This window comes from Athene cunicularia, assembly GCF_003259725.1.
Source record: "Athene cunicularia isolate RWA chromosome 7 unlocalized genomic scaffold, athCun1 chr7_part1, whole genome shotgun sequence".
In the NCBI taxonomy this organism is placed as follows: domain Eukaryota; kingdom Metazoa; phylum Chordata; class Aves; order Strigiformes; family Strigidae; genus Athene; species Athene cunicularia.
In genome coordinates this window covers 12,393,181-12,419,150 of record NW_020799107.1, presented here as the reverse complement: position 1 = coordinate 12,419,150, position 25,970 = coordinate 12,393,181, and the positions used below count along the sequence as shown (strand labels likewise).

The 25,970-nt window shown below is 39.6% G+C and overlaps 1 protein-coding gene across 1 annotated transcript in view; it reads right to left on the bottom strand.

The window, feature by feature from the left end:
- Positions 1-25,970, bottom strand: part of DIP2A (disco interacting protein 2 homolog A) — a 95,402-nt gene that overhangs the window by 30,470 nt on the left and 38,962 nt on the right. The window contains exons 7-19 of the mRNA XM_026852424.1: positions 21,762-21,890; positions 20,822-20,941; positions 18,749-18,946; positions 17,057-17,148; positions 16,707-16,817; positions 15,853-15,976; positions 15,448-15,557; positions 14,905-15,007; positions 10,266-10,330; positions 9,863-9,956; positions 9,291-9,410; positions 7,741-7,855; positions 6,532-6,671 (exon numbers count right to left, since the gene is read on the bottom strand). Of these exons, the coding sequence (XP_026708225.1) occupies positions 6,532-6,671; positions 7,741-7,855; positions 9,291-9,410; positions 9,863-9,956; positions 10,266-10,330; positions 14,905-15,007; positions 15,448-15,557; positions 15,853-15,976; positions 16,707-16,817; positions 17,057-17,148; positions 18,749-18,946; positions 20,822-20,941; positions 21,762-21,890 (1,521 nt within the window). The remainder of the gene's footprint in view (positions 1-6,531; positions 6,672-7,740; positions 7,856-9,290; positions 9,411-9,862; positions 9,957-10,265; positions 10,331-14,904; positions 15,008-15,447; positions 15,558-15,852; positions 15,977-16,706; positions 16,818-17,056; positions 17,149-18,748; positions 18,947-20,821; positions 20,942-21,761; positions 21,891-25,970) is intronic.

Genomic DNA, 25,970 nt, shown 5'->3' with positions numbered 1-25,970 from the left:
GATCTGAAGAAAAGGAGAGGGAAAGCGGACACTTTATCCATGACCTTTTAACCTGCTGGTTCCTGAATAAAGCACGTCAGGGATCTTCAAGTGTAATGAGATCAAAACCCTGAGGCTTGACTGAACAAGCCTCAGCATGACTACCAGTTCTTGGCCAGGAGACTACCTTCAGAGCACATTTGACCAAATGAAATTCAGGAATGTGAGCTCCTATGTCATAAAGTATTTGAAAGACTAGGGCATGTAGTCACTTCCAAGACCTTAAATGTATTCAACAGGGATCAGAAGGTGGAACAAAGCCTTCGGGGATGGCATCTGACACAAATTAGGCCTTTGGTAAAAGCACAGCAATCTAAGGAAAGGAAAAAAATACAAAACCAAAACCAGATAAAGAGCAAGACTCACCAGTTAGCAGAGTAATTCAAGAGGGTAACTAACAGGAAAGGAAATGGTGGTATGTTCCTCTCCTGTATGCCAAACACCAAGGAGAATTGGACAGAGCACATCCTCCATGAATACTACATAGGCAAAAGCATAGATTTTACAAGGTATGACACAAGTACATCTACTGTTAGAATGTACATGCAGACTTATTTGAAAATAAGCCATTAATTTCCTTAAGTCATTCATTTCTTTTCATTTGGCACACATCTATAAATAACTGCTAGCCTTTTTACTGTCTTCCTACTCTGGAAGCTTTTAACAATTTTTCGGGTTTGGGTTTGGGTTTTTTTTAAGAGAAAACTCACAGGGAACAAAGTCATCAGATTATCCTCTACAGAGATTATCCTCTATTGTGTTTGTTCTGACTTAGGGAACACACAGAGAAATTTCTGCTAAAAACATACCTTCAGATGTGGAATTTTTATCATTTGGTCAAATTGAAGCTAATCTGCCTCAGATACTGATAGCCCAATACTGATCAGAGTTTTAAAAGAGTTAATGAACTAAGCTACTCAACTTCTGCTTAACCTACAAGTAGTTTTGCCATTTACTACTGTATTTCAAAATAGCAATAGCCAACAATTACAAGTCATAATATTCTAAGGCACTAAATGGATTCACACTTAACTGTTCTCTCCTCATACGATCAGGCAAGTCACTCAGCCTTCCTTATTAATACAGAAAGTCATGGTAGTGTCTGTCAATGGCAATCCTAAACCAGAAGGGTCCATTAGATTTACCAGACAACATTCCAAGGCATTTGACAAAGGAGAAGGAGTTTTGTCAAAGATCCCTCATGCTACCCAATTAAGCACTTCACAAGGACAGGGTCATGTTTTTCACTGACAACTTATATAGAAGAAGAAACACACATACAGGTAATTCTTCCAACATCATAAGGCAGATTTGAACCTGCCACTGAGTAAACACACTACAAAAGGTTAACCAAGTGGACTTACAGCTGTAATGGTTGAATATAAAGAGTAGCTTAAGGTGCAACACAGTCATAGGCTGCCCAAGTGATAAATGGATCCAAAGAAAGATTTCAATCGATTCTACATCCAACACCACTTTTTTGACTCTCAAAAACTCGACCAACATCCAGTTCAACCTCAGCCAGTTCACCAAAGGATCCATGACTACCTGAAGGGCATGTAAACTTGTTCCCTCCTGTTCCTGTGGCTAACCCATAACCTAAGTAGAAGACTGGGAGCACAGCTAAATTTCAGTGAGGTTTCAAGGGGTCATCAGTAGTCTTAACAGCCAAACCAGATGGCAGTAATAGTCCATGCCATCTGTATTGTACTTGAAGTAACAAAATAACCATTCTGTTGAGACACAGAAGCCAGTTGCAGCTGACTGTCTTCTGGGTCTTTGCAGACAAGTTTAACAACCTGAATTTGAACATTCAGACGAAGCAAATTAGAAGCTGTAGATCAGATTAGGTTACCATACTACTTTTTTTTCTGCACTCATGTTTTCACATTGAGGCCATACATCAATGCATAGTCATTATTCTTGGTGGCTGTATTCACGTTGGACTGCCTTTACAACCTTACTTCCTAGAGTGTTAAATTGAAGCAGAAGCAATTTTGCTTTAAATGACCTGGCCCACCTATACTGACTCAGATCTGTAATGCTACAGTATGCTCATAAGGATCATAAGCAGAAAAGAGATAGTGATATAATGGTAACTGCCAGAGCAAAGAGGACACAAGGATTTTTCACAGACCTGCTCAGATACCACCTGCCTGAGGGTGCCTGGCACACTGAACTCTAACAGGGTCTGCAGAATGCATACAGTTCTACGAACATATCCAGGAAAGTATTAAAACCCTCCTTCTGGCCACAAAGCCCTTACTCCCAGAAGAACATTTTAAATATCTTGCCTTGCTTATCTACCTAGAAGGTCAGAACAGGGATGTTCAGTTTTCTGCATCTAAAACAAGCAGATTGCACATGAATCCCCACAGGAAGGGCTCCTTTTCCTTTACTTTCATATGAAGTGCAGAGCTTCTGCTCAGTCTTTTACTGGTAGGAGAAGGAAGCAGGAGGAATGTGAATCTGAATTCAGTAAAAACTGAACCACCAATCTTATTGGTTGCTGAGTGCTTCTGGGAGTAACGAGCAAAGTGAAACACGTTCAGTGCCACTTGCTACATGATGGCTGAAATTTTTATCATCTGACTGAAAAGGTGTCTGCAAGTCTCTCAGTCATAATTGGGGGCCTTCATGTACTGAGAAGCAGTGGTTACTGAAATAGCACAAGATGGCTCTTCCCTTCATCTTTACCTTGAGTAAATGCTCTACAGAGAGGGCGGCTTTGGAACCACAGCGCAGCAAGGCATGAGGTTTGTAACAGAACCAAGAATAGCAAAGCCACAGTAGCCAAGGGCATGACCAGAACAAATCAGGTTCTTTGGTCACTACACAGTAAACCTGAAGGGGTAAGGAGAATTCAAAAAAATCTGTATCTCATCCTGTCCAAGTACACCCAGATCAGTTCAGGACAGGGTCTGAAGTCGGTGGTACTGTCAGACAGATAGTGCCAGGGAACATTACACTTCTGATCTAGATGTTGCAATCTTCACTTCTGGAGTAGAGGGCACTGAAAGGTCTTTCAGGACAGAACCCAGTCACTGTCCACAGTCCTAATTTTATTAATCTAATTCAGAGTGCTCTCCTCTCAAAACAACTCAGCAGCCCAGCCTCAAAAAAGTGTAACAGGGAAGAGGCAAAGTCTTCTTGCTACAATGCACTTAATGGGCTGGGAACAATGCCCAGATTCACCTACTTTGGTATGCACAGTCTTGCAAACAGATGTCATTAAGAAACTGAGGTTAAACCAGGATTGACCAGTTTGCTATGATATCTAGAGTATGGGACTTTCAGAATGGTTAAAATTGGAAGGGAGCTCTGGAGGTCATCTGGTCCAATCCCTCAGCTCAAGTGCGGCCACGTAGAGGCAGTTACCCAGGACCATCTGCTGACAGCTTTTCAGTATCTCCAAGGATAAACTCTGCAACCTCTCCAGGAAACCGATTCCAGTGCTCAGTCACCCTCACAGTAGGGCACTTCCTTCTGTTCAGAGGAAAGCTCAGGTGTTTTGTTTGTACTTACTGGCTCTTGCTGTCACAGGACACCACTGAAAAGAGCCTGACTCAGTCTTCTCTATAATCTCCCTTCTGCTATTTGTACATGTTGATGAGACCCCCCTCAAGCCTTCTCTATTCCAGGCTGAACAGTTTCAGCGCTCTCAGCTTGTCCTCATATGCTCAGATGCTGCTGCTCAGTCCCTTCTTCATCTTGGTGACCTTTCACTGGATTCACTTCAGTAGCTCCATCTCTCTCTTGTACTGGGGAGCCCAGAAGTGGACCCATCACTCTAGCTGTGGCCTCCCCAGTGCTGAGCAGAGGGGAAGGATCACCTCCCTTGGCCTGTTGACAACACTCCTCCTAACACAACCCAGGACACCATTAGCCACAAGGGCACGTTGCTGGATGCTGTTCGACTTGGTGGCCACCATGAACCTCGGGGCCCTTTCTGCAAAGCTGCTCTCCAGACAGTTGACTCCCAACATGTCCTGGTGCACCAGGTTGTTCCTCCCCAGGGGACAGGTTTTGCATTTATCCTTGTTGAATGTCGTGAGGTTCCTCTCAGACCATTCCCTCAGCCTGACAAGGTCCTTCTGGATGGCAGCACAAACTGTTGGTGTTCAGCCATTTCTCCCAGCTTGGTGTCATCTGCAAACTTGCTGAGGATACACTCTGCTCCATCATCCAGATCAATAATCAAGATGCTGAAAATAACTGGAGCAGGTATGGAGCCCTGGGCTAGCTACATAGCTAGTTACTGGCCTCCGCCCAGACTTTGTGCCACCAGTCACCACCCTTGGGCCTGGTTGTTCAGCCAGTTCTCAGTGCACCTCCCTGACTGCTCATCCAGCCCACACTTGATTAGCTTCTCTGTGAGGATTAAACAGGAGACAATGCCCAAAACCCAACCAAAGTCAAAGCAGACAATATTCACTACTCTCCCTCCATCTACCAAGCCAGTCCCTTCATTGTAGAAAGTGATCAGGTTGGTCAAGCATGACTTCTCCTTGGTGAACCTATGTTGACTACTGCTGAGGACATTCTTGTTCTCTGCGTGCCTGAGAAAATGATTTCCAGAATTAGTTGTTCCATCGCCTTCACGGGGTTTGAAGTGAGGCTGACCAGCCTGTAGTTCCCTGGGTTCTCCTTCTTGCCCTTCTTGAAGACAGGAGTGATGTTTGCTTTCCTCGAGTCCTCTGGCACTTCTCCCAGTTGCTGTGGTCATTGAAAGAAAGTGGAGAGTGGCCTCACAATGACATCAAACAGCCCCCTCAGCACTCGTGGGTGAAGCCCATTGAGGCCCATGGGCTGGTGCATGTGCAGGTCACTAAGTATTCCTTAACTTTAAGGCTCTGTATTCCTGTCAGGTTACTTGCTCCTGCTTCCACCTTCTGTATACTTCCTTATGACATACGATTTCTTCCATGAGCTCCTTGTTTATCCATGGAGGACTTTTGGCACTTTTTCCTGACTTTCAGCTCTTTGGGATGGACTGCTCTTGATCTTGAAGGAGGTGATCCTTGAATATTAACCAGCTTTCTTGGGCCCCTCTACGCTCCAGGACCTTATCCTATGGGACTCTACCAAGCAGATTCCCAAAGATGCTGAAGTCTGCTCACTTAGAGTACAACATTGTGATCTTGCTTTTGCTGTGATCTGCCCTCTCAGGATCTCGAGTTCTGCTATCTCACAGTCACTGGAACCTTCGACCTTCATGTCCCCAGTGAGTGCCTCCTCATTTGTGGGGAGGTCCAGCAAAGACCCTCTGACTCATTGGCTCCTCCATCACCTGGGTCAGGAATTTGTCACTGATGCCCTCCAGGAACCTCATGGATTGCTTATGCCCTGTCCTGTTGTCCCTCCACCACACATCAGGGTGGCTAAAGTACCCCATGAGGACCAGGGTCCACAAATATAAGGGTGCTTCTAGATGTCTGCAGAAGGCCTCATGCACTTGTTCTTCCTCGTTGGGCACGCACTACAATGTCACCCATACTGGTCTGCTCTTTAATCCTCTCTGTTGGCTCTTCATCCATTCTCAAGTGAGTTCCATGCATTTCAACTGTTTCCTCACATAAAAAAACCTGTTCTCTCCTGTCTTCCCTAAAGAGATTGTATCCATCCATGTGTCTGTAATCCCAGGTATGTGAATGTGTCCAGAGGAGGGCAACACAGCTGGCAGACATGTCCTATGAGGAGCAGCTAAGGACTCTGGGTTAGTCTAGTTTGAAGAAAATGAGGCTGAGGGGTGACATCATTGCTCTCTACAGCTTCCTGAGGAGCGGATGTGGAAAGCGAGGTGCTGAGTTCTTCTCTCAGGGATAGGACACCTGAGAATGGTTCAAAGCTGTGCCAGGGGAGGTTCAGACAGGACAGCAGGAAGCATTTCTTTACTAAGAGAGTGGTCAAACCCTGAAACAGACTTCCTCAAGAGGTGTTGCTCCAAGCATACTCCAAGCTCCAAGCCTGTCAGTATTTAAGAGGCATTTGGACAATGGCCTTAAAGCATACTGATTTTTGATCAGCCCTGAATTGGTCAGTCAGTTGGACTAGATGATGGTTACAGGTCCCTTCCAACTGAAATACTCTATTCTATTCTATTGTATTCCAACACATGGACTATCACTCCTGGATGAAAGACAGCATTTCATATTATGCTTTATGTTTTGTTTTAACTGTTATTACATAGCCCTATGTCAGTCAGCACTAATGCTAACAAGTGAACAGTAACACAACTCTGCAGACCAGCCAAAACCATCTGCCCATACCAAAACCTACAGTCATTCAAATTTATCACGGATTAATCTCTACCGAAAACACTGAATAATCTAGTATTTAATCATCATGTGTTTAGGTAATGTGTCAGAATCAAGTCATACTACCTTGAAAGTATTTATCATTTCACATTTTTATTTATTTCATCAGCACAAGTATAATAGTAAAGGTAACTTATGCGGAGTGTACTTAAACCTATACAAAATGCTTTCCTACCTCCAGGCATAATCTGACCAACATCCTGTACAGTTAATACTGACAACTTCTCTTCTGTATCCACTCTTATCACGCCGAAACTCAGACAATTCATAGATAACACTGCTTTTCCTGGAGGAGGCCCACCCAGTTCTGGAGGTCTGAAAACAGAAAGTCAAATCAGGTACGAAACAATAGACCAATGGCAAAATGGTCATCAAAAACACTGTGACAGTCTCTCAGGCTTGTTAAGGTTAAGAGAAATAATGGTTTCCCACTGTAAACAAACAAGAGTTCAAGACTGGTAATATATTTTAACTAGATGAAAAAAGAGCTAGAACAAAACATCATATAGCTTCCTTCCACTCTAAAATGTTACAGAGAGGATTTAGTTCTATTATGGGCAAAGAAGTGTCAAGAATAATCATTCAATGGAAAAAATTTCTAAACAGCAGGAAAAATTATAGTGTTTGGAGGGCTTGACACTTCTTACTCTGAGCAGAATTGATTGAGGACCAAGAATTGTATTTTGTGTAATTGTTCAACTTTCAGGATGGAACAGAACAAAAGATGCTGTTGTAAAAAATAGTTAAGTGCATTTTTAAAAAAAAATTAGGAAATGTCAGTTCTCCCACCACAGACTCTCCAAAACCCCAAATTTTTTTGTTTCAAGTTTTCTTGAAATTGATTTTCAAAAAAAGCACATTTTGATCAAAACCACTGTCAACAAACTCCAGCATATTCCATTTATATGTCTATTAATAATCAAAGTATTTCCTTTCTTTGGTGTATTCCTTGCTATTTCCAGAAATCCAATGCTATTTTTCAGCCCAGTTACAAATATTTTCTTATTTCTTTAGCCCTCTGTTTACAAGACACTGTATATAAGCATTTACCTTCTTCCTCTCAAGTAAGTAACAATCTTGATTTTTGGGGCATTTTATAAAGGTCCTCCAACAACATCGGTGCAAATGAGACCTCGCTTTCTCAAACAGTAAAAAAACCCAAAAACCAATGGCTGAGTACTTTAAGGAAATATTAAAATTTTTTAAAGAAAAACAAAAATCACCCATCCTTCAGTAAAAGAGATCTGTGAGCCTCAGACTTCCTCTGCCTAGGTCTTTGGGCATCTTTATGTCGGTAATGGTCTTTTCTGACTAGGATTTTAACATCAGATACACTTCAGTAGTCAAGAAATGCTTCAGTTCACTTCTCAGAAAAGAGAATTACCTGCGAATAGCAACCGTTAGTGCCTCGGAAGAACTCGCACAGGGACAGATTACTTCTGGTCTCAAACCTCTGGATTGAAATACATTCAGGAATGCATCACAGGAAGATATTGACCCTAAAAAGATCAATCATACAATTGAAACATTTTGCCAAGGGAGGAAAGCTTGAGCTGCAGGATTTCAAAGTCTATGCTTATTCTCAAGCTCAGCTACACAAAACCAATATATTTCCAAACTGCATAAAAGACATTCCAACCTATTATTAGATGTTAGATTTGGAGAAAAAACTACCAGTGGTTAACAACTAATTCACTGAATTAAATTCACAACTCTCACAGCATAGTCTTTTTCTCTGGCAGCACACGGTAACACTTAACATCATGGAAAATCCTTCAGTGCTCAGAAATTTTTTGTCACTAAGGGTAACGTAACTATACGTCAACTTCCTGTGTAGCTCCTATATGAATGTTTCTTATCGAGGTCACAGAACCAGAGCATTTAGAAATCAGTATCAAATGTTTCTGAAATATCTTCAGTTCAGAACTCTACCTGAGCTTTATCACTCAGCCCAAATTGCAGGAGGATACATCATCACCTACAGCTTTGCATTTAACAGTTGTGGAATTGCAGCACATAATGCAAACCAGCAAACTTCACTGATTATACTACATCCAAGGTTTAATTTCATGTCAATTCATATAACAGTTCAGCACAGATGAAAAGATGAGGTTAAAAAATTAATTTACATAGCTAAATATAGTTAGGAAGTGCAAACAGCAATAAAGTAGCAGTGGCATCACTAGCACAGAAATTGTATTTTCCTATAGAACAAACTGCCTAACTTTCTAAGCATCAGTTCTGAAACAGTGCTTACAACAAACACAGTCTTAGCAAGACCATTTCAAGTTTTCATTTTCCACCATCACGGCTTGCTGACCTCTCATCATGCAACTCCCAGGAATCTGAAATATAATTGATTTTCTGGTGTATGAGAACAGGAAAATTAAGCAACTAAGGTATATTCTTGCCTGTTGCAAAAAAAATCCTCCTAGCTGCTTTCTCAAATTACCATAAAACACCACCATATCATTCACAAAAGAAGGCAAGAACCTACCGCATACTCTAGTTAACAGTTGTCATGGTTTTGAGTTAAGGCTGTGACTGCTCCCATTTTTATGCCCTTGCACATGATTGAGACAAGCTCTAGAGGCACATAGAGAATCAGACACAATGCAACTCAAGATTTTATGTCTACATGCAATACATGAACAACTACTTTGAAACTGGCATTATGAGTCACTTGAAATTTTAAAAGCCTTTTTCAAATGACATTGTCAACTATTCTTCATATAAAAAATAGATCCTTCGGAACATTTTCTGTGAAAGTTTTGCTTCAGTGTCCTTGGCAAAGAAATTCTGCTGCTGTCTCTGTTTTTCTGAAGATAACCACAGTTAGTGCTGCTCCTACAGTGCAGAACCAGAGTTCTGGCAATTTACAGTGTGCTTTAAGTTCACCTTGGATTGACACTCAGAAAACGCATCCATACTCACATGGATTAGCTCCATCTGCCACTATTAACATTCGTAAAGAGCTCAGACTGACATCTCTCTGATCCCTCTGAGCCAAAAGTGACCAGTGCATATCACGTGATTTTACTAGTGCTACACGGGCTGAAAATAAAAAAAAAAATTATGGTGCATGTGCAAAACAAAGACCATTTATAAAATTACATATTTTTTGTGTATTTACATATTTATGAAACAGATTACACAGAAAACAAATACAAACACCAAATATTTAACTACTATGTTATATGTAAACTCAATGTGTCCATACGGACTTGATTACAGACTTTAAATGTTTACTGTGAATTCAAATACTGAGATTAGAAACACAGTTTCTTTGAAGGTCTATCAGAAGAAGACATCAATCTCACTCATTAATGAATCTATCAGTATATATAATACTGAAATGGAGTACCCGATTGCTAAAGCTGTGGCAAAGAATATCAGCTCTATAAAACAGCAGTGGCTTCGGCTAGAGCATTTTATACAAACAACTTTTTTTTTTTTTTAAATCATCCAAAAAGAGATGGGGTTAAGTAAAAATACTTTAAGGCTACCTTTGTATGAGCAGACTTTCTGTATCCAGGAAAGTGGATTAACCTTCATTAATGCATAGGGAATACTGATGACATGCATCCTGTTCATAACACTCTATGAGAAAAATATTAAAAAATAAACTTTCCAGTGGCTTAAAAGAATACACAGCATGTACCATACTTAAAATAAAAATCATGACAGCTACAGCGTAACTCTTATATTTAACTGTTAGTGAAAACTACGTGTATCATCAGTAAAAACATAAACTATGCCTGTGCAGCAAGTTACTCAAAAAGTAACACTTTTTTTCTGAAAAATATAAAAATTGCAATATGGTTTGAGAGTTTATAACCTCATTCTGATACCTATACTCTACCACTAAAAGAAGGAACTTGCTGCAGTCTTTTTCATTCAAATACTCACTGTTAATACTCCATGCCAAAGGCCAGCATCTCTTTTGAAATCCAAGACATTTGTTAGTGTTTCAGCTGAAAGTGAAGGAAAAAACATCAGACTTAAGAAACATATTTATAAGAGTATTTAAGATCTCAAAATATTTGTTGAAGCAACTATGAAGCTTCCAACACCACTAAGAAATCAAAGCCATGTTGCAATGCATTCTTGTCAATAACAAACAGGCTGCTTAAGCTCAAAGTGTCTTATTTTACTTACTACAATCGCCTCTATTTTTACAGACTAGATTATTACAAGGTATTTAAGACTGTTTCATTATAATACCACATCCATATGTTTGCTACATCTGCCAATGAACTATGCGGACCAAAACTTCAGTTTTGATGCAAACTGAAAAAGTTCACTTATATTTGAAAGAATTAAATTTAGTGAGAAATATTACTATGACTGTACTAAATTTTCTTCAGTGTTTTCTCTGAGAAATTTTAACACCTTAATTTAAAAATGGACAATCAAAGATTTTAAATGAAAGATTCAATCTGACTTTAGAGGGATATATTGTATTGATTAGGTGAAACTTGCTTATCACTGCATGTACAATAAATTGTTCTTCAGGGTATTTATTATGCTTTTTAATTTTTCAGAATGTACACAGCTATTTCCCAGTAAATAAAATACTTCATTAAGTCAGCCACATATCCATCCATTCTCTGGGTGACTGAGAGCACCAATCACTCTGAGACAGGTACACTGTCCCAGCCATGAGCCTGTATATAAGGAAATGCAAATATTCCATACCCTCACTTCTTTTCACTGTTCATGAAAAGTGAACTGCATAAAACTGAATTTGCTGGAGAAAGCAACCAGCAGTTTCACAGCATCTTATGAAAGATTCTGTATGATACTCATAGAGAAGCAGATGGAAGTATGGGCTAGATGAGCAGACAGGGAGATCGACTAAAAACAAACTGAATGCCTCTTCACCTCAGTCTTTACTATCCAGACTTCCTTTCAGAAAGCCCAGGCCCTGGAGACCTGCAGGAAGTCTGGAGCAAGGAAGACATACCTTTGGTAGAAGAGATAAAGGAATACTCAAAGCGACCTGCACATGCACCAGCCCATGGGCCCCAATGGGCTTCACCCACAAGTGCTGAGGGGGCTGTTTGATGTCATTGTGAGGCCACTCTCCACTTTCTTTCAATGACCACGGCAACTGGGAGAAGTGCCAGAGGATTCGAGGAAAGCAAACATCACTCCTGTCTTCAAGAAGGGCAAGAAGGAGAACCCAGGGAACTACAGGCTGGTCAGCCTCACTTCAAACCCCGTGAAGGCGATGGAACAACTAATTCTGGAAATCATTTTCTTAGGCACGCAGAGAACGAGAATGTCCTCAGCAGATTGTGCTGCCATCCAGAGGGACCTTGTCAGGCTGAGGGCATGGTCTGAGAGGAACCTCATGACATTCAACAAGGATAAATGAAGAGCCTGTCCCCTGGGGAAGAACAATCTGTGGGAAGTGTGGAAAAAGCAAAACAGCGAAAAAGCTGCAAAACACACATTTCTTTAACACATGGTGCCCAGAACAGACATAGGACAGGATGGAGACAGTGATTTGTGTTGCCATGCTATCAAAGAGGAATGTGAAGTGAGGTGGAGGCTGAGTAGTCCTGTTCTTCCACTTCTCTCAAGGAATATCGGACACGACTATAGAGATTTATCTCCTGCTCTTCCCCTTCTCGTATGGACTCTTTTGCAGTACCCTGTGGACCTTATCTCTCATTCTTCCTCTTTTCCCACAGAACTAGCACACACCTTGCACCAAGGAATGTGCTGTGTTGCTACTCAAGAAACAATGGCTTGATCACAGTCCCACCCACCCACTCACACACACTTAGATAAATACTACCCCGAGTTTGTATTGGATTTGGAGGGACAATAATCCGATACCAGATCAGAAGGACAGATCGACAGGTCTGTGCTCCCCCCCGCCAAAGGGACGCCTTTTGTTAAGAGCTGGGCCCTCGGCTATGTCGAGTGACTGCCCAGGAATTGTGTGTAATTGCAATCATTTTTTGTGTGTAGTGCTATAGAGCCAGCCTGCGGTTTGTACGTTTATCATAGGAAATCTCAAAGAATCTGTAGATGTTGCATAAGAATAAACAGTACTATTCATGACCCTGACGGCTTCTCTTGAATGCAACCGGACCTACAGCCTACAGGCTGTTCATGGGTCTGGTGTCAGACCTATAGTTACGGCCCTAATTGGCATAGCTATGAAGAGATAAGTCCAGCCACCCCTAGCCCCTCTGATCTCTGAGGACCAGGTAGAATGCAAGGGGATTAATCTCTTACCAAATTGTTCATTACCTTAAATGCAACAACTCGGTGCACCAGGACATGCTGGGAGCCAACTGTCTGGAGAGCAGCTTTACACAAAGGGCCCTGGGGTTCATGGTGGCCACCAAGTTGAATAGCAGCCAGCAACGTGCCCTTGTGGCTAATGGTGTCCTGGGCTGCGTTAGGAGGAGTGTTGTCAACAGGCATGGGGAGGTGATCCTTCCCCTCTGCTCAGCGCTGGGGAGGCCTCAGCTGGAGTGATGGGTCCATTTCTGGGCTCCCCAGTACAAAAGAGAGATAGAGCTACTGAAGTGAATCCAGTGAAGGGCCACAAGGATGATCAGGGGACTGGAGCATCTGGAAAAATGCAAGGCTAACAGCCCTAGTACAACTTGCCCAGAGTGGTTGTGGAGTTTCCATCCCTGTAGATACTGAAAAGTCTGGATATGTTCCTGGATAACTGGCTCTACATGGGCCTGTCTGAACCAAGGGATTGGACCAGATGACGTCCAGAGGTCCCTTCCAATCTCAACCATTCCATGATTCTGTGTGTATGTTAGCACACACTACATCACTGTGGGGTAAAAACTAGTCAAACCATGAGATTCTTCCAGCAAACAGACTTCAGAGGGAAAAGTTTTTGGTTAATGTAAGCACAAATGAACTCAATGCACGTCGTCAAAACCAGGTGCATTGAGAGCTTCATTAAGAGGATGACTGAAAACAAGTAGATCTCTCACATTACTCCCTATGGAGGTATTCTTTTTCAGGACATGATTAACTAGAAGAAAGGTCCCTTCCTTTCTGAAAACAGGAACTACTGTGGTCAAAACTGTGAAGCTGCAAGAAGCTATAAACAAAACAGAAGGCAAAGTTTTATACTGTGTATGTTCTATACAGCACACAAACCTCGTGACAGCAACTCTAGCACACGGCAATAGAAATTTGAAAAATGAACATACAAGAGCATTCAGTACTTTCTGTGAAAGTATGACATGTTAACGGCTAGCAATGCTCTTCCATATTTGTCTGAAAAGATGTGTAGACCCCTTCAATCCATAATTGGTTGCCATCACCCTTTCAGGACTCAGGAACCACCTACCTGCAGGCTGGATACACCCTCCCCTCTCTGAGCACAGTTCCTGCAGGTGGCAGCTGTGATGGGAAGGTGTCCCAAAATGAAAATGGGAAAAGGTCCTCTTTAATGATAAGTAAAAGGAGTTCAGATATGTGGACTGTGAGAAGTTTTTTTATTCTATTATACTATTTATGTGGACTTTGTGGCACTACAGGCATAAACCAATTGCCCAAAGGAGGAAGGGGAAAAAAAAAAGTGCAAGAGGACAGTTAGCAACTGTTAGCAATTTGTTCATGCCCTCAAATGCACTATTTAGAATCACAGACCTAGTTCAAGTAATTGGACCAGATGACTTGCACTACGACTTTTAACTTTATGATCTATGCAGGCAGGGTCATCAAAGGTGCAAGAGCAGTAAAGTCAAGCAAGTCAGGGTGGTTTTTTTTAATACAGTAACTCTCAGACTTTCTTGACCAGACTGTCTTTTAGGGGTGAAGTGTCACATTCCTAGGGATGACAAAGTGGAATTGTAATATGATGCATTTTACATCTCACCTAGTCATTACTGGGTTTCAAGTCAAGACTTCAAAAGGCCTTCCCTTTTGGTCAGCAACTGCAACTCTTTCTCCTGAGAGATAAGAAGCTGCATAACTGCCTGTCTGCATGGCACACCAGTCTGCACTGTTACAGCAGTTACAACAAAGTGGCAGCATCCAAAGCTGTTCAAAGAGATTCAAGCTACCCAAATGGTCTCTAGGATCAGTCTAAGAAAGCTTCCTCAGTTTCTGCTGGGAGGGCTCCTCTAACTCTGCACATGGGCATCGCAAACTGGCCCCTTATGACTTCATAAAGTGGCTGGTGTTCAAAAGGCATTAGGGAAGGCAAGACAGATTCGTAACAAAACTGTTTTCAAGAGGACGAAAAATCAGTATAGCTCTTACCACCCACTAACAAATTTATGAAGATTGAAAAATCCAAACCCTTGAATAAAATCGATAAGGATCTTGGGTCAAAAAAAAATTTAATACACACTGATTATGATTTCACAAGTGGCTTCTTACTTACACATACCACAACTATTATGAATGAGCAAGTTTGTCTTTCCCTTTGCAGTTAAAACTACTACTGCTTATCTAAAGTTCTTTTAAGACAGTAAACATGATCTAGCAACATAAAGTGTCTGAATATTAAAAGCTACGAGTATCATTTTAAATTTGTACCTATCTAACTTACCTTCTGAATAACCACATGCCTGAGTCAATGCGTGACAGTGTGCCAGCATGGAAGCATGAGATACAGTAATGCCCACTGTGCTGCCCTCTTTGCTTGTTTTGTACTGAAAATAGAAAGTTTACACAAGCATTACATTAAAAACAAAATCCAGAAAATTTATGGTAGTGAACTGAAAGGATATTTTATTATAAAAATGAAGCGAGCTTTAAAAAAAAAAAAAACCAACAAAACCAAAAAGCTAGCATAAAAAATACATTTATGTTCAGAGAATACACTAATATTGTTGTGAAATCTGACTGTTTCTCTACTCCAATTAAACAAATTGTCCTAGGGATCCAAAAATGCCAATTATCCCCAATCTTCAATCTGATTCAACACAACCATGCAATGACCATTTTCCTTTTTGAGGGTAACATTCTTGTTTCACACTTCAAAATATTATAGTCATCTCTTTTACTTCATCAGTAGATTAAAGGAAGAAAACATGCTGTGACATGAACTACAACAGAGTAACCCTAAGTTAGGCATATTATACTGGATCACCTCAATATATGCAATCTCAGCACTGGCATCCCGTACTTGCGGATGCCAGTCCTTAGCTGGTTTTGCCAGATGCTTCCCATCAATCACAAACCAAATGAGACGAGGCCAGCCTTCAAAGAAAAAGAAAAGTTACTGTCATTACAGTTTTTTTCCCCGGTATTTCCCTGGTATTCAGGGATAACAACAGGAGACAAGCAAAAGCTGCAGAATCACCCCCCTGACAAGCAGAACCAGCACTAAGTACTGTCCTGACAATGAAGGCAGTTGTTCTTTCTACGGCAGTGGTTCTTTCTTTATATGCAAGCTAGAGGCAGGCAAGCAAACTCAAAGGTTTAAGTTTAATAGCGACAGTGGATATACCCACTCTTTATCCTATAAAAACATTTGAGTACCTTAAAGACATACCTTTGAATGTAACCACCTCACCAGTCTGAGCTTTAGGAAGGCCTTTTTGACAGGCATCAGTGGTTAAAGCTAGTGTTACTCCACAGCTGCCCAAAAGAAATCCAATCTGCTGGCTGCCAGCATCCTACGGAGAAGCCGTATTATAGAAAATTTACAAATAATGAAGCTTTTGTACAGTTTGCTGTAACTTTTCCATGTTTAGAAAATATTAAGCTGATTTTTATCACAGGAAAAAACAAAATTCTAGCCCATAAGACCTTTTATGGAAGACAAAAGACTTAAGTCTATGCTCAAAAGGCTTAGTTTTGTTCAGTGCCAACTAAGTTAGATTTGGCAGTAAATCTGGCAAGCAATGGTTACAAAGTAGTGTCAAAAGCAGTGGTTGTGCATCCCTCCCCAACCCAACAGGTTGTTTGCAAGTTCAGGTAAAACAGAGAGCTGATCTGATGCTGTGCCTGAGTCCTGAGGCACTGAAGAGCAGAACCTGTAACTTTTCAGCTCTGACTTCACACTTTCCCTCATAATCTTAATGTGTGTGGTGATGTGTGATATTTTCAATAACTATGGTGCCTCCACCTGCCTGAGCTGTCATTGCATTTCTGTGTTGTATTTTAAGAAATATTTTCACACATCTTTAAAAAAAATAATTAATTAAAATAATTTCTGCAGTTATGTATGCTAAAATAGTTAACTTAATAGCTTCATACTATTTCCCCCTTTCCCTAACTAAATACTAACTTCTTACAGAAGTGCAGGCTTTGAGGGGTCCCATATAAGGTCTATAGTATTCAGACACACACACATCCCTTTATTTATTTATGAAGCCATAAAAATGTTGTAACGCATTTGCCTACCTTTCTTGTTAGTGGAACTTCTATTGGGACAGGAATAACTTCTGCCAGGAGACATCCATAAAATGCCACCATAAACATAACTGGATCACTATTAGGAAATACAAGTGCTACCTACAAAAATACATTAAAATAACAAGAAATGGGGGTTTTGTCATTTGGCAGGGGGACGTCTGCTTTTTATTTTATGGAAAAAATCTTCACAACAACTTTCAAGTTCATATTTAAACTATGAACAGAAATACAAAGTGTTGTGATAAAACAGTATTACAAGTCACAATATTACAAGGCTTTCTTTAGCTAAAGTTGTTCCTCTATTTTATCCACAGAGACCATTTCAAACAGAAGCCTACCCTGTCTCCAGGCTTCAGCAGTGGTTCATTCTTAGTGGTTAGCTTGTTTAGCAGGGTATATGCTAACTTCAAGCTTCGACTCCACAGCTTGCCTAAAGAAAAAAGATAACACAGATATTAAAAAATAGTGATTAAAACTTTAACATGTAATTGGAAAACCTCAGTGCTTTATATATGCATTAGGCAAGTCAACAGTATTAGAACTGGGTCAGCAGGCACATAAGCAAGTAATTGGGGCAAAGGGAACACTGCCATTGTGAATGCAATGCGACCTCACAAACCTACTGAGTTCTTCCAGTGTTTCAGTGCATGTCTGCACACACAGACATGCAACCTGGCCAACATAACCTAACTGCATTTCCAAAAGGCACTTACCAGGACTCCTTCCTAAGGGATCTTAGAGACAGCAAACCGCTTAGGATAAAGAGTCCTAAACAGGACAAAAAAATTAACTAAAGAAACAAAGGGTAGGAACGAATGCCACAATCCATTGCTCTGTAGTGATATACACTGCTCTAAATAATTCAAAACGAAAAAATATTAAATATTTTAAATACAAAGACAACAATCTATCTGACACAATATAAAAAACAAATTTAATTTGTAGCTTCCAAAACAAAGAAGAGCGAGCTTTGCTAAAAAAACTGTTTATTAAAAATTGAGCAACAGCAAAACCCATCGACTGTAAATGGCAAATTAAAGCAAGATCTCCCCCAAGAAGCATGCTGTGGCAAACAGCTTGCATCTGAATTCAGCCTTCTTGTACAGCGTCTTTATCATGGACTGACATCCACAGTTAGTCCCTTCACACCATGTAGCAACTATCAGTTATTTTGTGTTTGTGTGTCTCAAACTTCTTCATTCCAACAGGGTTTTTTTCTGTGTAATTTCCCATTATATAAAAAAAGTTACACAGGACTCAAGTACATCAGATAGACACTTCAGTGGCCATTTAGTGCAGTTAGCAGAGAGTCCAAGTAGGATTTAGAGCTTGGCTTCTTTTTAGTTTGTCTTTTCCTTTCTTTTTTTTTAAATGTAGGACTAAACACGTAGAACTGAACAACTCTCAAGGCTCCACTGCAAAGTAATGAAACTAATGCAGCTGCTTAGTTACATTTCCTGAAAGCATACTTCATCTCTAAGAATGGAAATAAGAAATTTTAACATTTTAATGTACTATACCATGAAATGCTGCAGTTAGCTGTCCCGAGGGACAAAATTATCTTCAAAAGAAATGTAATTAATATAAGACTTCTCGTTCATTGGTAAAAGCAAGTTTTATTTCCCACACTAACTTCCTTAATATGCTCCTGAAGTACAAGTCTTCTCTATAAGGATATGCAAGAGCATGCTAAAATTTAATATCTAGTCTGGAAATCTGAAGACTGAATTATTAGTCATTCGTTTCTTCCTCCTATTCTAAACCAGGCTATTTTTAGCCTTTTTTTTAAAGAAAAAAAACCCAATTGTTTGAAATTTACAAATAGCCACTTGTAAGGAATCAATACCATATATATTTTCCCTTTGTTAACTTTCTTTAAAATGTTTTGCATAAACAACAAATTGATAATTTGCCTCTGAACAGCAATCTCAAAGCATCTGTCATGAGCACAGTCAGTCCCTATTAAGTAAAGCAAATTGTTCATTCCACAATGAACACCTAATTCTTCCTTAGTTATTACCAATACCTACCATAGGTAAGCGTATAAATAGCTTTTCCAGTCGTATCCAATGCAGTCAGACAAGGGGCTTTTGGCTGGGTAGTTCCCCAGCGCTGCAGAGCAGCCAGCAGAGAGGGTGGCCAGTTGGTTACCACGCCTAAGGGTTCACCTTTAAGTACATTCATTTGATTTCCTTCAGGCTTTGGTTGATTTGGGTCAGGTCGTTGCACTAAAACCAGAGCACAGTAAAATGACAAATGTCAATCCTTATGAAATGTGAAAGTTAGTTAATAGACTACTCTACAAAACATTCTCACAGCCACCCTTACTTCTCCTCTGCTTTATGATGATGCTATGCTAATCATCTCTTGGCTTCACAAAAAATAATTACCATCACTTTTAGGGTTCTGATTCCACATTATTCAAAGGACCTGGCTACAGGAACCGAATCTCTAGTTCACTTTTTCTCTACTCTGGAAAGACGATATTGTCTGTCTGTTCTGCACATTTATTTAAATGAAAGCCTACACCAAGTTAATAAGTGTTATCAAAGAGAATGGCTTCAGTGACAACTGGACATTTATTTTTGCTGCAACAAATTCTCAGCAGGTGATGAACACTATCCTCCGGTAACAATGTATTAAAAAAGAAAGCAAATTAAATGCTCCTTGTATGGGTTATCCACAACAAAACTGCACTTCTCACAGAGTATTTTGTTTGATTTCCGGATCATGTCTCTCAGCTGTGGAACATTGCAGGGTTTGTATGCCATCTGCTCTCCGAGTACCCTGCTGTTAAAATCCTGCTCCGAGCTGCTCAAGGTGAAGTATCTTGATCTTAGTTAACAAAACAAACTCACAGTTGGAATTAGCTAACATTCAATCTAGGCAGTAACTAAAATTAACAGTTCAAAGTGATGCTCTCCACTGTCCACGATGACATATATGCACCTCAACAAAAGTCTGTCTGAAAAGTCTTCATTGGAGACTAGTATCACACTTAATATCTTAAAGTATCAGACAAGTAGTACAGGGAGTCTAGTAGCAGCTGCTCAAAAAAATGTCACATTGAGAACAACACTTCCATTTAATCTTTAAGACTAAGAGAACAGAACGAAAGTAATTCTCCAAAATTAGCTGATGCAGCTGGTTTTATAGGCAGCTACACATTGCTAAGCGACTTCTACATTCAGTAGAAATGTTTTTCTTTCTGTCCAGACACATGCATACAGAGAAGAAAATAGTGTTTTTTAGCTGAGCATCATCTGCAGAGCATGTACAAGACAGTGACTGCAGAGTGCCCTCAATGCATTTAATTCCTCTGAACCTCTAAAATAATGAAAGTTTCTGGATATCAAGAAGAGTATATTAACATACATGCAAACAATATTATCATAATAAATCCAAGTTACTAGTAACTTTTTTCATCTAACTATATTTGGGCACTGAGCAGCTGCAAAGCAGCTTTGCAGAGCAGGATGTGGGGGTGCTTGTAAACAAGCAGCTGATTGCAAGCAGCCAGAGAAGCTGTGGAATCTCCATGTTTGAACAGGACATGGCCCAGAGCAGCCTCATCTAGTCAGACCTGCTTTGAACAGGAGGTTGCTCAGAGGCTTCCAGAGGTGCACTGCACCATCAGTTATATGCTTAGGCTATGCCCTAACTGACTCCAAAGAGTACCCTCTATAAATTCCATGATTACCACATGGCACAGTTTAAAATCTCTTGAGGCAAAAAGCGATGGTGGGACTGCCACCAAACATGACAATTTCTGGAGGAACGAATGAATTTCTTGACAAAGATATGAATAGAATTTTCCAAGTATCTGTAAAACACTCTTTTTGGTATTTACTAGCTCATCACACTGGTCCAAACTGGGCTGAATTGGAAGAGGAGAGAAGAACAAGTACACCGAGTAGGAAGGTTGAGTTGAAGATTGTTACATTTGCAATAGCATAAAACCTTTCTCTCTCCAATCTAACAACTCTACTATGATTTGTTTTCTACTGGGAAGAGAAAAAGAAAACAATGCCTGCTAAGAAGTATCAGTTCTTTCCTGATCGGCTTATACAAATAGTGAAAAACGCATTTGAAAGAAAATTAACCTTCTAGCAGTTCTTCAAAATCATCAACAAAAAACTCCTTCAAAGGTGGGCGCTTTGGTCTTTTCAAGGTATTCAGAAGCTGCTGGATTTTAGAGGACACTCTGCTATTCACTGGGACACCTGCCAAACAGAAAAGATTTATTACTTACCATATATTAACAAAAACATCACTAGAACACATGCTGTCACACTGATTAACAAAATCATGCTAAGCTCAGTGCAGCTTTCAGATGGAAGAGTCATTCAAGATCAGCAGCTTGTTTTAAAAAAAAAAACAAAAACCCAAAAACCAACAAAAACTAGATTTGATCAGTAGAAGTTTCAACCATGAATTTGTTTTAAAACAATCCTGCTCCCTAGCTACCTGGCTGATGAATGTACCTTCTCACACTTTAATTTAGCTTTTCAAACTGCTGACTCCTTCATGAGATTCTAAAACAAACCTTTTCTTCCTGAGTCTAGGTATTTGCCACATCTTAACGTTAATTCAGTACTGAAAACTGTGAGAATGCTTGGAAAAAGTGAATCTTTCAGTATTTTACAGGGCCACCAAAAATCACAGTACAAAAACCCATGTCAAATGCTGATTTTCATTTGTATAAGAGATATATTTAAAATTAAACATAAATGTGTATTTCTGTTTATATTTATTGAATCTTAAAGCTCTGAGGCAACATAATATTAAAATATGAGACTAAAGGGCTTACATTGCCTTTGACTATAAAAATATAGAGGAACAGGGACATGGCTCCCACCAGCAGAACACAGGAAATTCAGTACACTTTCCTCACCTGTGGCAGACTGACAAATACACCATACTACTGTAAAGCTTTGGAGGGGGCAGGCACATAGCACATGATGGGTGTCAAACTCTGTTACGCATTTGGGTATTCAGAAAAAGGGACATGGATTGAAGGGAGGAGGTTTAGAATACAATCACCATCTGCAGTTTCCAAAATGCTGCTGCTGTAGCCTCTGGGAACTCCTCGTACTGATGCTACCTGTGGACGCTCATGATGTAAATGTTCCACCAGGCCAGTTGTTACATCTGGAGGTGCAGAGTGGTTATCTGTAGAAATGGAATACAGACAGGGGAGCTCATCAGTCATTTAAGAATAAATATAGCCAAAGTTGCTTATTATAGAATTCTTGCAGGTGTCTCATGTTTTTTTAACAAAAGTCCAATTTCTCTAATCAAACTGTAACCAAAATCTTCTAGATACAGGGGGAATCCTGAAAGGAAGTGCTTTGTCTCTCCAGGGTAGAAAGGAGCTGTTCCAACTTTCAGAGGGATCCAAACAAATTCTGGCCAATAAAGTGAGCAATGGCCCATTCCACAGTGAAAGTGAGGAGATTAATCATGAGCAAACAGCACAAGTCTACAAGGAAAGCCTGTCTCACATCTCTCAGAAGAAATGCAGGCACCCAAAGTCTCACCACAGAACTGGAATGACTTGTCTAAGTCCATAGGGAGAAAAAGGGACAAAAGCATAAGGTTTCAAAGAATGTAATTTTTGCCCTAGGATAACATGAAGCACTTCTCTATATTCTGCAGGCTGTAAGGGGAAGCCTTTTGCTGAGAAACACACATTGAGATTTCAGGTGGCAAAGATGAGGCCTGAACACATCTTGAGGATGAACACCAAGAAATGACAGACTGCCTCAGAGGATGGTAACAGCTGACTTAAACTGTCACCTGCAGCTTGTAAGACCCGTCATGGTTTCCCTTTAGCAGCTTTTCTTACCACCTATTTTTAACAGTCTTGCAGTGACACTGAGGTAAAAGCTTCCTGTTTATATTGTGGTATAGACACAGTATAGTCTTCAATGGGGCATCTATCAATGCAAACAGCTGGAATGCCTGTAACCCTCAAAAAAACCTGTGGTGTAGACATCAACAGTATACACATACACTACCCACAACAGATAAATTTAGCACAGAGTTTTCTGAGGCATGAGGTGGCCATTTATGGCTGTACACAACATTGTTTCATTTTAATGGTGTGCACTACAAGCAATTCAACTTTTTTATAATGTATATTTACAAAGGGATAGCAGGGCATTTCTCAAATCCTCACATACTCACAGGGGTTTGAGAATCACCCCGTAACAACCTGGAAGCAAAAGCCTGCTTTGCTTGGAACTGCATCACATTTCTATGCTGTAGAACTATACTTAGGGAATATTGTCACTCCAAAACTGTGACCTAGATTATGGAACAGTTTTGAATGGAAACAGAGGTTAGGAGATGGCAGTATCTGGGAGCATTCAAACAAGAAAAAACAAGAATTTGAAGCCTGAAATATTCAGAGTCCTAATGAGTAAAAATAGAAATGCAACAGGAAGGAGCTTAAGAACATTCTGCTGCACTGTGCTGGAAGAACAGCTTGAGGTCGCGCAGCCCTGCAGCGATACCCCTTGAAGTATGTCACAAATTTTGCAGAAAGAGCTTAAAAGCATAGGGCGACCTAGGCAGTAATGTGAAACACATATATTCACCCATTTTGAGGAAGTGATTGGCACTAAGATACCAAGTGCTCATAGCTCTGTTCACAGATTTCCAGAGCTGACATGCAAGCCACCAGTACAGCTCTTAAGTGGTTTTAGAGGGATCACCAGAAGAAAAAATTAAATCCGTTCCCAATGGTCATTACTGCAAGGCCAATTTTTGTATTGCAGAGACCTGTCTTGCTGGGTACTAAGCAAGCACTACAAATTCCTTTCATGTGGGTAAGATACAAGAAGGATGTCTGAAAACTGCCAGAGTTAGAACCAATAATAAGAAAAGGTGACAACTATGTGTAAAGCTGATCTGTATAACTACTTCACAGGGTGCTCAGTAAAGAAACAAAAAACCCATTAACAATAATTCCCAGCTGAAAACAAGCACAAAAAATAGCTATATATGGAGGTACTAATCTACAGCATTCCTATCTCTTACAAGCATCTCAGAGCCAAGTTGACACAAATCAATGTCCCTCCCACAGCAGGGAAATGGCAGGGGTCCTTATGAACAACTCTGCTGTCCACAGATTTTTCATCTTACATGCAGCAGAGAACTGACTCCCTCCCAATTTTGCCTTGAGGAGGCAAAACTCTTTCTATGCATGTAGAAAGAATAAGTTCAATTTTCAGGATTTATGCTCACATAAAAAAATCACATTAGCTTCATTAATTATTTAGGCATTCTATTAATATTTAGGCATATAGTTTTTTTAATATTTAGGCATTTTATTAATATATGCCCATGAGAATCCATTAAATTAGTCTGTATCATCTAGAGATACTGTGGCAAAGCAGAGAAAGAGAAGAGGTGAGTAGTTAAAAAAAAAAAAAGAAGTCTTAACAGACTTGTGATTTCAGGAAAAAAGTTAATTGATTTTAGACTGAAGCACCTTTCCGTTACTGATTAGAAGACAGTTAAATACAAAAGAGCAGTGGCCCAAGAAAGAATGTATGGGATACGATACAGAAAATTATATAGAACAGATTAAATAAATATATCAGTTATTTTCTATATAAAATTATATAGAAAATAGAGAAAGTTGTATCTAAGGAAGAATTCTCAGTGTGAAGACTCAAACACTTTAGAAAACTCCCTACCTAGCAGGAAGTCGGGACAGACCTAGAGATGGCTGGGTATGATTTTTTTTTTTGTCTCTAGGAAACCACTCAACCAAAACAGACATTTAAAAGTAACTTTATTAAATTGTATTGGAACAATAAAACAAAAAAAGAACATACCAACCCAGCCAGAACATAAAATAGGATCCACAAGCCACTACTTCATTCTTGCATTTTCTCTTCAATAAACTGAAACTGTTTCTAACACTCTTACAACTCCTGTAAAACTCCTTACAGAGCCACAGCAGTTCAAAACACCTACTCTTATAACCTTGCTTCCCCTTAAGAAAAGGAATTGTACTTTTAAGTCTTTCAATAAACAGTGGGTCAAATACCATGATAATTTATTTTTCCTGTTACTCTCAACAAGAGCTAAGTTGTGAAATACTCCACAGTTGAGATGGTGACCTTGAGAAAAACCTAGACACACTGCTAGCCTTATTTATTACACTAAAGGAAAAAAAAAAGACAACATGTAAATGTTGTCCTTGTTTTTACAGGTGAAAGACAAACAGCTTAAAAATAATGCATGTCTCTATTTGACTTTATTAAATACTGTAAACTTGCACTTCCAACACTGCAGTTTATTGTTTGGGAATTCAGCATGATCTCATCAGTAAAAATGTAAGCTGGAGAAGATGAGCTGCAAGACAACAATCTGCTAAATTTAAATTCTCCAACATATCAACATTTTGAATAGCTATTCAAAATAAGGAATATTTTAGTCAGGCATACTATTTAAAATATATAAGATGCCTTTTATATTGCTGAAGTCAGCACATTGACTGAGAAAATAAACTCTTATGCTCTAGGACAAATCAAAGGGGTCCTTTTTGAAAGTATACTAATTGACAATCAAAAAAGTCTGCAATCTAAGAACTGAGTAAGTTTTCATATTCCTGTGAGCAAGGAAGACTACGGACAAAAATGAGAAATGTCACAACTGAATTGTTATTGGACATGCATGAATGTTACCAAGCGATGGAATATGGCAAGCATTTCAGAAATGAGGAATATTATTCTTATGCAAATGGTCATTTAATTTTTTCTCAAAGGCATTGGAAATTTTATCTTTCTGAATATTTTTAGTAGATTAGCTCTTAATGATCCCTGACCTTTCTTCCTGATAGATACTATGACTGCATATTTATTTTTCATTAATGACATTTCAAACCATTTCACTGCATGCAGTCCAACATTTAGCTGTTTAAATGTTAGACTTTGAACTGTTAATAAGGCCTCGATTTTGCATACAGTTTTGAAGATTAAATAGCCCTGATCCATAAGTCTTAAGAAGCTAGCTGTGAAATTTGATAGGTATTTATACAGCCTGAGATATTAGACATAATGGGATGCTTGCAAGTTTTTACAGCTATATTAAGAATTTCAATCACACTTAAAATTATGGCTAACCCTCCAAGTTTATTTGTTAATTTTAAGGAGTTAAACATGATTCTTATAAATCCATAATGTGAAATCCAGAATGCCCTCAAATCAAGGTGGAGACATATGCCATCTTACTTAC